This window comes from Abramis brama (assembly GCF_963993115.1).
Source record: "Abramis brama genome assembly, chromosome: 25".
Taxonomy (NCBI): domain Eukaryota; kingdom Metazoa; phylum Chordata; class Actinopteri; order Cypriniformes; family Leuciscidae; genus Abramis; species Abramis brama.
The window spans coordinates 29,366,005-29,378,224 of NC_139987.1; the positions used below are offsets into that span (position 1 = coordinate 29,366,005).

The 12,220-nt window shown below is 45.6% G+C and overlaps 2 protein-coding genes across 3 annotated transcripts in view; one reads left to right on the plus strand and one right to left on the minus strand.

Moving 5' to 3' along the window:
• Positions 1-449, plus strand: part of LOC311076093 (beta/gamma crystallin domain-containing protein 3) — a 40,341-nt gene extending 39,892 nt beyond the window's left edge. Inside the window, exon 21 of the mRNA XM_084103978.1 lies at positions 1-449. This exon is cut by the window's left edge and continues 88 nt beyond it. The gene's annotated coding sequence lies outside the window, so the exon portion shown is untranslated.
• Positions 450-501: 52 nt separating this feature from the next.
• riox2 (ribosomal oxygenase 2) lies at positions 502-11,628 on the minus strand. Of its 2 annotated transcripts, none has more exons than XM_084103979.1 (10): positions 11,532-11,628; positions 10,134-10,573; positions 7,804-7,923; positions 7,562-7,690; positions 7,201-7,304; positions 6,663-6,765; positions 2,681-2,849; positions 2,515-2,603; positions 1,908-2,051; positions 502-845 (listed from the first exon to the last, which is right to left on the minus strand). In XM_084103979.1, exons 2-10 carry the CDS (start codon positions 10,569-10,571, stop codon positions 687-689), a joined length of 1,455 nt encoding a protein of 484 aa, XP_083960105.1. In that variant the 5' UTR covers positions 10,572-10,573; positions 11,532-11,628; the 3' UTR covers positions 502-686. The 2 variants fall into 2 exon arrangements, with proteins under 2 accessions (XP_083960105.1, XP_083960106.1); XM_084103980.1 differs by lacking the exon at positions 11,532-11,628 and adding an exon at positions 11,439-11,505.
• Between the last annotated feature and the right edge of the window lie 592 nt (positions 11,629-12,220).

A 12,220-nucleotide genomic window follows, 5' to 3' on the forward strand; every position in this document is an offset into this window, starting at 1 on the left:
CACACATGATGAAACGCGGCGATATCAGGGACTGGATCTGCACAGATCAGCAGAACTGAGATCAAACACAATAATCAAGAACTTTTTAGCTACTCGCCCACAAACCAATAATAGATTCTGGGCGTCTGTCCTGTTTTAAAGCTCACTGTGAGAGTGGAGGACCAGAGGAAGCGGATCAGTGTGTTTGTTTTTACCTTGTGAAGCACATTTGCACTATCAGAAACACTTCAGCTGAAGTCCTGCTGGATCCGCCTGGAGAATGAACAGTTACGAACACGTGTGTGTGTGTGTGTGTGTTCAGACGGTCTACAGTAAAGAGCCCTTCAGGAACACTAACGTGCGTATAGTCTGATTCCAGAGGTACGCTAAACGTGTGTACAGTGATGTTCATAATCAGCAGTTTTAAAGGCAGTACGAATCTGAACAATAAATATAAGTTGTAAAATTCATTATGTGTGTTTGTTTGAATAAGATGTTTGTTACACAATATTTCACACAGGATTTCTTCATGACATTTTATTCGGCTATAATTGATCATCCAACTTCTTCCAGTTGTGAGATGTGTAACGTTTCTGATGAACAAGCAGACGTGCAGGAGGATCAGCTGATGCAGTTCACAGAAGTTCATGTTGTGTGGCAGTGTGTGTGTAGTTGTTCATGTTGTGTGGCAGTGTGTGTGTAGTTGTTCATGTTGTGTGGCAGACGCTCATCAGGCCTTCGCTCCAGAGTCCCAGCATCAGCCCCAGTTTATCCTCGTCCGGGAGCTGAAGCTGCACAGCCGCAACACACTCCGAGTTCAGGAGCTGCTTCAGCGCAGACAGATGAGACACGGGGAACCGCAGACCCTGGAACACACACACACACACACACACAGATGAGACACGGGGAACCGCAGACCCTGGGACACACGCACACACACACACACACAGATGAGACACGGGGAACCGCAGACCCTGGGGGACACACACACACACACACACAGATGAGACACGGGGAACCGCAGACCCTGGGACACACACACACACACACAGATGAGACACGGGGAACCGCAGACCCTGGAACACACACACACACACACACACAGATGAGACACGGGGAACCGCAGACCCTGGGACACACGCACACACACACACACACAGATGAGACACGGGGAACCGCAGACCCTGGGGGACACACACACACACACACACAGATGAGACACGGGGAACCGCAGACCCTGGGACACACACACACACACACAGATGAGACACGGGGAACCGCAGACCCTGGAACACACACACACACACACACACACACACACACACACACAGAGATGAGACACGGGGAACCGCAGACCCTGGAACACACACACACACACACACGCGCACGTCAGGGGAACCGCAGACCCTAAAACACACACACAAACACACACGCGTCAGGGGAACCACAGACCCTGAAACACATACACACACACACACACACACGTCAGGGACCCTGAAACACAAGAACCCCGGCGTCTACACAAATGAACAATGTGTGTTTCGAGGCACTCTAGTGGGCCTTTAAGCGGTGTCTGAAATAGCGTGCTCATCCTGTTCAGTGCACTGTATGGGCTGTGTACGGAATACCATTTCCTCCACATAAGAAAAAAAACTTATGTAAATCATAATTGTGACATACAAAGTAAAGTCATGTTTATCAGATAAAAATTTGAAGTGATGACACACTAAGCCGAAATTATGACTTAAAAAGTCATAGTTATGGCATGAGTCAAAATTATGGCATAAAGTCATAATCTTATAGTAAATATGGCTTACTTTATCTCATAATTTTCAAAAAGAAAAAGTCAAAACTATGACTATATCATCATTTTGACTTTTTAAGTCAGTTTCCGACTAGTCTGCAAGATGTGACGTGGGCTGACGGACCTGTGAGATGACCTCATCTTCATCTTCATCATCATCATCATCATCATCATCATCACCGTCGTCGTCAGATGCTCCCATCATGTGTGTTTCTCTCTTGTTCTTTAACGAATGTAACACAAACACAACCAGCTCGGTGGCCTCGTCCTGATCGGAGACAAACACAGTAAGGACTTGCTATATATATATATATATATATATATATATATATATATATATATATATATATATATACACACACACACACACGCAGTGCCTTCCACTAATATCGGCACCCCTGGTAAATATGAACAAAGGCGGCTGTGAAAATAAATCTGCATTGTTTATCCTTTAGATTTTTCAATCTAAAATTTCACAAAATTCTAACCTTTCACTGAAGTAAAACAATTGAAAATAAGGGCGAAACTCACATTATGAAATAAATGTTTTTCTCCAATTCAAGTAAAATATCTCTGAAGTAAATTCCCATTCATATTTACACTTTTTAGCACACCAGGGTATATATATATATATATATATATATATATATATGTGTGTGTGCGAGTATGAATATATATATATGATGTGTGTGTGTGTGAATATATATATATGACGTGTGTGTGACTCTTACAGTGTTCTCTTGACTGGGCTCCACTGTTAGAAGAAGATGCTCTTTAAACCGCACACACACAGTGTCCTCCAGCGACGGCGGTTTCCCAACTGGAAGAGACACACATTCAGCACAGCATCAGCCGTACCTGGACAAACACTCCACGCACGCACACACACACACTCACCGGGATCAGCGCCGGCCCGGTCCTGCAGGAACGGTGGCAGTCGGTGGCAGATGAAGTCTCTCTTCATAGCGCTGGAGCGCAACTCCTGATTCCCTCGCTCGACATCATCAGCCAAACGCCGCAGAAACACACACACCTGCTTATTAACCTCAGGAGCCACGCTGGCAGACTGACAACACACACACACACACACACACACTGTTAGAGCCACTGTTACAGGTGAGTGTGTGTGAGAGGACTGTGTGTGAGAGGAGTGTGTGTGTGTGTGACAGGAGTGTGTGTGTGTGACAGGAGTGTGTGAGAGGAGTGTGTGTGAGAGGAGTGTGTGTGAGAGGAGTGTGTGTGAGAGAGGAGTGTGTGTGAGAGAGGAGTGTGTGTGAGAGAGGAGTGTGTGTGAGAGAGGAGTGTGTGTGAGAGAGGAGTGTGTGTGAGAGAGGAGTGTGTGTGAGAGGAGTGTGTGTGAGAGGAGTGTGTGTGTGACAGGAGTGTGTGTGTGTGACAGGAGTGTGTGTGTGACAGGAGAGTGTGTGAGAGGAGCGTGTGTGACAGGAGCGTGTGTGTGTGAGAGGAGTGTGTGTGACAGGAGTGTGTGTGACAGGAGCGTGTGTGTGTGAGAGGAGTGTGTGTGACAGGAGCGTGTGTGACAGGAGCGTGTGTGACAGGAGCGTGTGTGTGTGAGAGGAGTGTGTGTGACAGGAGTGTGTGTGACAGGAGTATGTGTGAGAGCTGTGTGTGTGTGACAGGAGTGTGTGTGACAGGAGAGTGTGTGAGAGGAGTGTGTGTGAGAGGAGTGTGTGTGTGACAGGAGTGTGTGTGTGACAGGAGTGTGTGTGAGAGGAGTGTGTGTGAGAGGACTGTGTGTGAGACAGGAGTGTGTGTGAGACAGGAGTGTGTGAGAGGAGTGTGTGTGACAGGAGTATGTGTGAGAGCTTTGTGTGTGTGACAGGAGTGTGTGTGACAGGAGAGTGTGTGACAGGAGAGTGTGTGAGGAGTGTGTGTGAGAGGAGTGTGTGTGTGACAGGAGTTTGTGTGTGACAGGAGTTTGTGTGTGACAGGAGTTTGTGTGTGACAGGAGTGTGTGTGTGACAGGAGTGTGTGTGACAGGAGTATGTGTGTGAGAGGAGTGTGTGTGAGACAGGAGTGTGTGAGAGGAGTGTGTGTGACAGGAGTATGTGTGAGAGCTTTGTGTGTGTGACAGGAGTGTGTGTGACAGGAGAGTGTGTGACAGGAGTGTGTGTGTGACAGGAGTTTGTGTGTGACAGGAGTTTGTGTGTGACAGGAGTTTGTGTGTGACAGGAGTGTGTGTGTGACAGGAGTATGTGTGTGAGAGGAGTGTGTGTGAGACAGGAGTGTGTGAGAGGAGTGTGTGTGACAGGAGTATGTGTGAGAGCTTTGTGTGTGTGACAGGAGTGTGTGTGACAGGAGAGTGTGTGAGAGGAGTGTGTGTGTGACAGGAGTGTGTGTGTGACAGGAGTGTGTGTGTGACAGGAGTGTGTGTGTGACAGGAGTGTGTGTGTGACAGGAGTATGTGTGTGAGAGGACTGTGTGTGAGAGGAGTGTGTGTGAGACAGGAGTGTGTGAGAGGAGTGTGTGTGAGACAGGAGTGTGTGAGAGGACTGTGTGTGAGAGGACTGTGTGTGAGAGTAATTTAGAGCGTAAATGGAAACAAACTAATTTAGAGGTCTTTAGAATCGCATGGAAAGACAGTATGTCACGTTATAAAAAGGCCCTTAAAGCGGCCAGGGCTGAGCACCTCCGCAAACTAATAGAAAATAACCAAAACAATCCTAGGTTTTTATTTAACACCGTGGCTAGACTAACAAATAAACAGATGTCACCTGAACAAAATATTCCGTTACAGTTTAGTAGTAATGATTTCATGAACTTCTTCACTGAGAAAATAGAAAACATCAGAACCACAATTGTAAACGTTCAATCCTCAATCGCGCCTTATAATTCAGCCTCAATTATCACCCCGAAAGAACAATTACAGTGCTTTACAACTATAGAACAAAAAGAGTTAAATAAACTTATCACTTCATCTAAAACAACAACATGTTTATTAGATCCTATACCCACTAAACTACTGAAAGAAGTGTTACCTGTAGTAGAAGAGCCTCTCCTCAATATTATTAACTCGTCTTTATCTTTAGGTCATGTTCCAAGAACATTTAAACTGGCAGTTATAAAACCTCTCAATAAGAAACCACAATTAGACCCGCATAATCTAGCAAATTATAGACCCATTTCCAATCTTCCTTTTATGTCTAAAATACTAGAAAAAGTTGTGTCCGCTCAACTGGGCTCGTTCTTGCAAGAAAGTGACATCTATGAAAAGTTTCAGTCAGGATTCAGACCGCATCATAGCACTGAAACTGCGCTCGTTAAAATCACAAATGATTTACTCTTAGCTTCTGACCAAGGCTGTATCTCAATATTAGTTTTACTTGATCTAAGTGCTGCGTTCGATACTATAGATCACACAATACTCTTAGATCGACTACAAAATTATACTGGTGTTCAAGGACAAGCATTAAGTTGGTTCAGATCATACTTATCTGACCGCTACCATTTTGTCTATTTAAATGGAGAAAAATCGATCATAACTCCAGTAAACTATGGAGTGCCGCAGGGATCTGTGTTAGGCCCTCTGTTATTCTCAATATATATGCTGCCCCTTGGAAATATTATAAGGAAACATGGAATTAGTTTCCATTGTTATGCTGATGACACTGAAATCTATATTTCATCACGGCCAGATGAAAACGCTAAATTATCCAAATTGACAGAGTGTGTTAAAGATATAAAAGATGGGATGACGCGCAATTTTCTTTTATTAAATCCAGACAAGACAGAGGTACTAATCATCGGTTCAAAAAACCGCCCACAAAACCTCTCACACTACAACTTTAACATAGTAGGATGTCCTGTTACTTTATCCTCTACAGTAAAAGACCTGGGTGTTATACTAGACTGCAACCTGTCTTTTGAAAATCATATTTCATATGTTACAAGAACAGCCTTTTTCCACCTTAGAAACACTGCTAAGCTACGTAACATGCTATCAGTTTCTGATGCAGAAAAATTAGTTCATGCATTCATGACCTCGAGACTAGATGTAATGCTTTATTAGCCGGTTGTCCTGCATCCTCAATAAACAAGCTACAGTTAGTCCAAAATGCCGCCGCTAGAGTTCTTACTAGATCAAGAAAATATGATCATATAACACCAATTTTATCATCACTACATTGGTTACCTATAAAGTTCCGTATTAATTACAAGGTATTGCTACTGACTTATAAAGCCCTAAACGGCCTAGCTCCAGTCTATTTAACGGATCTTCTATCGCCCTATAATCCATCGCGCTCTTTAAGATCACTAAATTCGAGGCTTTTGGTCATACCTAGGATATCCAGATCCACCAAAGGAGGGAGAGCATTTTCACATTTAGCTCCAAAACTCTGGAATAGTCTTCCTGATACTGTTCGTTGCTCAGACTCGCTCTCCCAGTTTAAAACTAGATTAAAGACGCATCTCTTCAGCCAGGCATTCATATAATACTTTTAATCTTACAGTTAAATCCGACCTCTAGTTCATAAACGCCAGAGGAGAACTGGCCCCCGACTGAGCCTGGGTTCTCCCAAGGTTTTTTTTTCTCCATTAGGTCACCTGATGGAGTTTTTCAGTTCCTTGCCACTGTTGCCTTTGGCTTGCTCAGTTGGGGATATTTAATTTAATTAATCAATCAACAATACTATTGATCAGCATTACCAAACGTGGACGTTTTCCACTAGAAACAAACATTGATGTATTATTTTAATTTCATACTGTGAAGCTGCTTTGATACAATCTGTATTGTGAAAAGCGCTATATAAATAAACTTGACTTGACTTGACTTGAGAGGACTGTGTGTGAGAGGAGTGTGTGTGAGAAGGAGTGTGTGTGAGAGGACTGTGTGTGAGAGGACTGTGTGTGTGCTCACCGTGAGGAGGTTACGAGGAAGACCGCAGCGAATTCCGTGTTCACGTCTCATGCTGTCCAACACACACCCGGGAAACACGTCCAGCATGAAGTCGCCCCACGACCTGAAAGACACACACATGTACATCCATAACGACATGAAAGACACACACACGTATATCTATAACGACCTGAAAGACACACACATGTATATCTATATATATATATATCATTTCACGAGTTCACATCTACATATAATTATTACGGTAAAGGTTATGCGTATTTGGCGTGCTGTCCGGGTGGAGGGCTCCGAGCTCGGAATTTCTGCCCGAACCCAGAGTACTCCCCCCGTTGGTAAGAGGAGATGGAACTACAAGTGAGGAGATGGGGTGGAGGTAGGATGCTGATAAACTGTCAAGGAACAGAGGTGGGTTCTGCTGTTATTTATCTTGTCCTGAGTTGATTACTGATTGATCTCCACTAATTGGGTTAATTATCTGCACCTGCTCCTCCCGAACCTTGTTAATAAAACATCATGTGTGTGAACTGTGGAGACGCACATGTTCTGGTAGGTGCTGAGCGTGAGGTGTGTGGATCGAGCCACGTCTGAAGGAGTGTCGGCCTGGTGGATCGTTCCTCGGGGGAAATACAGCAAATCACCAGCCTACAAAAAATCAAATGAAATGAGGCATTAATACAATCATATCTCTCCTCAACCACAGACACACGAGCAGAACACTCAAGTTTTATTGATTTTATTAACATTTTATTCTCTATGATAAAAAATGTTTGTAAAAAATATTTTAATAACATGGTTTTGGCGGTTATAGAGTTCTAATGACGGTGTTCAACTATAACCGTCGGTCTCACGGTTATATACTAACCGTCACACCCCTACCTTTAACCCGTTATGTCACTGACCTGCAGGATGAAGTCGTGTGTCGGGGGGCCGATGCGATGCTCGGGCTCCAGGCTGTACTCGCGGGCCAGAGGGACGGTGGGCTGGTAAAGCCTCCAGTGTTTCTGTCCCTCCAGCTGAAGGATCAGCACCTGAACCCATACACACGCGTATGGAAAAGAACACCAGCAGAACGTCAGTTATTCCTCATGCACACGAGCAAACCATGACAGTAGATGCTACACAAACGAGAGCAGACACACACCTCGACGTCGTCGTAGTGCGGTGGCAGACCCTGAGAGCCGCGAGGCGTAATGTAGATGTTAGATCCAACCAGCGACCCGAAGAAGCACTCCAGCCGCTCCTGAATACGCCACAGCTCATCCTGTAAACACACACGAAACCGGTGAACACACGTGACCTGCGAACACACGTGACCTGCGAACACACGTGACCTGCGAACACACGTGACCGGCGAACACACGTGACCGGCGAACACACGTGACCGGCGAACACACGTGACCTGTGTTTACGCAACTTGTGAACACACGTGACCTGCGAACACTCGTGACCTGTTTTCGTGACCTGCGAACACACGTGGTGTGTGAACACACGTGACCTGCGAACACACGTGGTGTGTGAACACACGTGACCTGCGAACACACGTGGTGTGTGAACACACGTGACCTGCGAACACTCGTGACCTGCGAACACTCGTGACCTGCGAACACTCGTGACCTGCGAACACTCGTGACCTGCGAACACACGTGACCTGCGAACACTCGTGACCTGTGAACACACGTGACTTGTGAACTGTGAACACACGTGACCTGCGAACACTCGTGACCTGTTTACGCAACTTGTGAACACACGTGACCTGCGAACACACGTGACCTGTGAACACACGTGACCTGCGAACACTCGTGGCCTGTGAACACACGTGACCTGTGAACACACGTGACTTGTGAACTGTGAACACACGTGACCTGCGAACACTCGTGACCTGTGTTTACGCGACTTGTGAACACACGTGACCTGCGAACACACGTGACCTGTGAACACTCGTGGCCTGTGAACACACGTGACCTGTGAACACACGTGACTTGTGAACTGTGAACACACGTGACCTGCGAACACTCGTGACCTGTGTTTACACAACTTGTGAACACGCGTGACCTGCGAACACACGTGACCTGCGAACACACGTGACCTGCGAACACACGTGACCTGCGAACACACGTGGCCTGTGAACACACGTGACCTGTGAACACACGTGACTTGTGAACTGTGAACACACGTGACCTGCGAACACTCGTGACCTGTGTTTACACAACTTGCGAACACGCGTGACCTGCGAACACACGTGACCTGCGAACACACGTGACCTGCGAACACACGTGACCTGCGAACACACGTGACCTGCGAACACACGTGGCCTGTGAACACACGTGGCCTGTGAACACACGTGACTTGTGACCTGTGAACACACGTGACCTGCGAACACTCGTGACCTGTGTTTACGCGACTTGTGAACACACGTGACCTGCGAACACACGTGATCTGTGAACACTCGTGGCCTGTGAACACACGTGACCTGTGAACACACGTGACTTGTGAACTGTGAACACACGTGACCTGCGAACACTCGTGACCTCTGTTTACGCAACTTGTGAACACGCGTGACCTGCGAACACACGTGACCTGTGAACACACGTGACCTGCGAACACTCGTGACCTGCGTTTACGCGACTTGTGAAAACACGTGACCTGCGAACACACGTGACCTGTGAACACACGTGACCTGTGAACACTCGTGACCTGCGAACACTCGTGACCTGTGAACACACGTGACTTGTGACCTGTGAACACACGTGACCTGCGAACACTCGTGACCTGTGTTTACGCGACTTGTGAACACACGTGACCTGCGAACACACGTGATCTGTGAACACTCGTGGCCTGTGAACACACGTGACTTGTGAACTGTGAACACACGTGACCTGCGAACACTCGTGACCTCTGTTTACGCAACTTGTGAACACGCGTGACCTGCGAACACACGTGACCTGTGAACACACGTGACCTGCGAACACTCGTGACCTGCGTTTACGCGACTTGTGAACACACGTGACCTGCGAACACACGTGACCTGTGAACACACGTGACCTGTGAACACTCGTGACCTGCGAACACTCGTGACCTGTGAACACACGTGACCTGTGAACACACGTGACTTGTGAACTGTGAACACACGTGACCTGCGAACACTCGTGACCTGTGTTTACGCAACTTGTGAACACGCGTGACCTGCGAACACACGTGACCTGTGAACACACGTGACCTGTGAACACACGTGACCTGTGAACACACGTGACCTGCGAACACTCGTGACCTGCGTTTACGCGACTTGTGAACACACGTGACCTGCGAACACTCGTGACCTGCGAACACTCGTGACCTGCGTTTACGCGACTTGTGAACACACGTGACCTGCGTTTACGTGACTTGCGAACACACGTGACCTGCGAACACACGTGACCTGCGAACACTCGTGACCTGCGAACACTCGTGACCTGTGTTTACGCGAGCTCTGACCTTGAACCTCTGAGGCTGGTGCAGCTGTATGGTGGCTCTGCTCTCCTCCAGGTCCTTCTTTAGCTGGCTGAACTTCACCTTCCCTGCTTTATTCAGCACTCTCTTCTGGCCGTCGACGCAGCGGCACACGTTAAGGTCTCTGGCATATCGCAGGCCGCGAGCGCAGAGCTGCCTGACGTCGGACAGCTGGAACAGCGAGTGGAAGTACGAGGCCAGAGCCGGATCGTTGCGCTGCAGGACCAGTGGCTTCTGCTCCCAGTACTGAAGGAAGAACTGGTCCAGGCCGACCGGACTGATCAGACTCTGGAAGAAATCCCTCGGAGAGTCGAAGCACAGCGGGTTCTCCATCTTCATCTGCTTCACAGGTACATCCTCCTCCTCCTCCTCCTCCTCCTTCTGTCCATCACACTTCTTCTCTCTTCTGCCCTTCTTTGGCATCTCTGCGGCATAAATATCATAATATAAATATGCTCTTCATAACCTTCACTGCGCTGTGTAGATAGCTTGCTGATTATTCTGGAATTCCTGTCAAATACAGGCTATTTTCACTTTGTGTATATATGCAATACGCTTCAAATGATTATTCATAAATGTATATGTGCACTACTTTAACATCAAGACAGGGTGATGCAGCTGTTGTGGAAAAACTAACAAAGAAAAGAACAGCAGTCACATCAGTCGTTCTCTCCTCCACCATTTTTACAGTTTAGGACCCGATCAATTCGGAAACTCGGGTATCAAAATGATCTTCGAGTTTCCCAGTAGTAAATACGACCTTCGTGTCCAGTTCCTACTAGGAAACTAGTATTTACAACAATTCCAATAGCACATGAAAGCAGAATTAATGCCCATTTATTCTTGCCACGGTGAAGAAACTGAGTGAGAATTAATGTTCATTATTAACGTACAGCACAGATGAAGCTTAAAATAGATTAGTCAAGTTTAATTTAGTCAGTTTATAGAAAAGTGTCAACACAAGTGACAGAATGAGGTAGTGACAGAATTATGGTGTGCAAAAACTTTTGCTTTTTATTGTAATTTAAAAATGCAGTGTCAAATTAAAATACACAATGCAATTGATGATTTGACATTTTATTATTATCTATTATCTAAAAATGCAAACTAAACAAAAAAGTGCAAATAAAATGCTAATGCAACAATAGTGACAAGCTTCAAATTAATGCGTTTAGTTTTCCTCTTTTTTTTAATGTATGGTTTAACTTTCAAAACTAAGACAACCAGACATGTTTAAAATGACGAAATAATTTAACACATAAAAGTCGAGTAAGATATTTAATCGTATACTTATTATCCAAATAAGACAGACGGGTCCGTCATAATTTATATGCCAGAAAATAACTCATTCGCAGTGGAAGTACAGACAAACATGTTCCTTACCGACAGCATCACAGGCCCACGTGCACAGACGGTGTCACACTTCAAACGCTCCGGGTGGAAATTTATAAAAACCGTTCCTGGATTTTTGAGTCAAGTTCATAATCGTAGCAACCTTTCTTTTACTGTCTATGCGTAGCAACCATAATCACAGTAAAATATGTGGCGTATGCCGATTTCTATTTCACGAGCTCGTCCAGTTCAAGTGCTTTGATGTCTGAAAGAATATGAATCATGGTGGACACCAGGTTTACTCTTGATATTTCCTGGGGAAATTTTATTAAAGGCAAAATGTTGAAGAATTTTAATTTTGAATACAAAGTAGTGTCCCCAGATAGCACCGACTATTTGATGTGCATTTTACATCTGGAAGACGTATTTTTAAGAGTGTTTGCTCATCTGCAATACGTCTATAGGACGTTTCCTGTCAGATGTCAAATAGACGTTTAGAAGATGTCAGTTTAACATGCATTCTAAATCATTCTAAATCATTACATCTTAAAGACATCTTCTAAACGTCTATTTGACATCTGACAGGAAACGTCCTATAGACGTATTGCAGATGAGCAAACACTCTTAAAAATACGTCTTCCAGATGTAAAATGCACATCAAATAGTCGGTGCTATCTGGGTCGCGTTTACTGACAACTATATAAACATTCACTACACTCTAGATACTCAGCTTGCTGGAA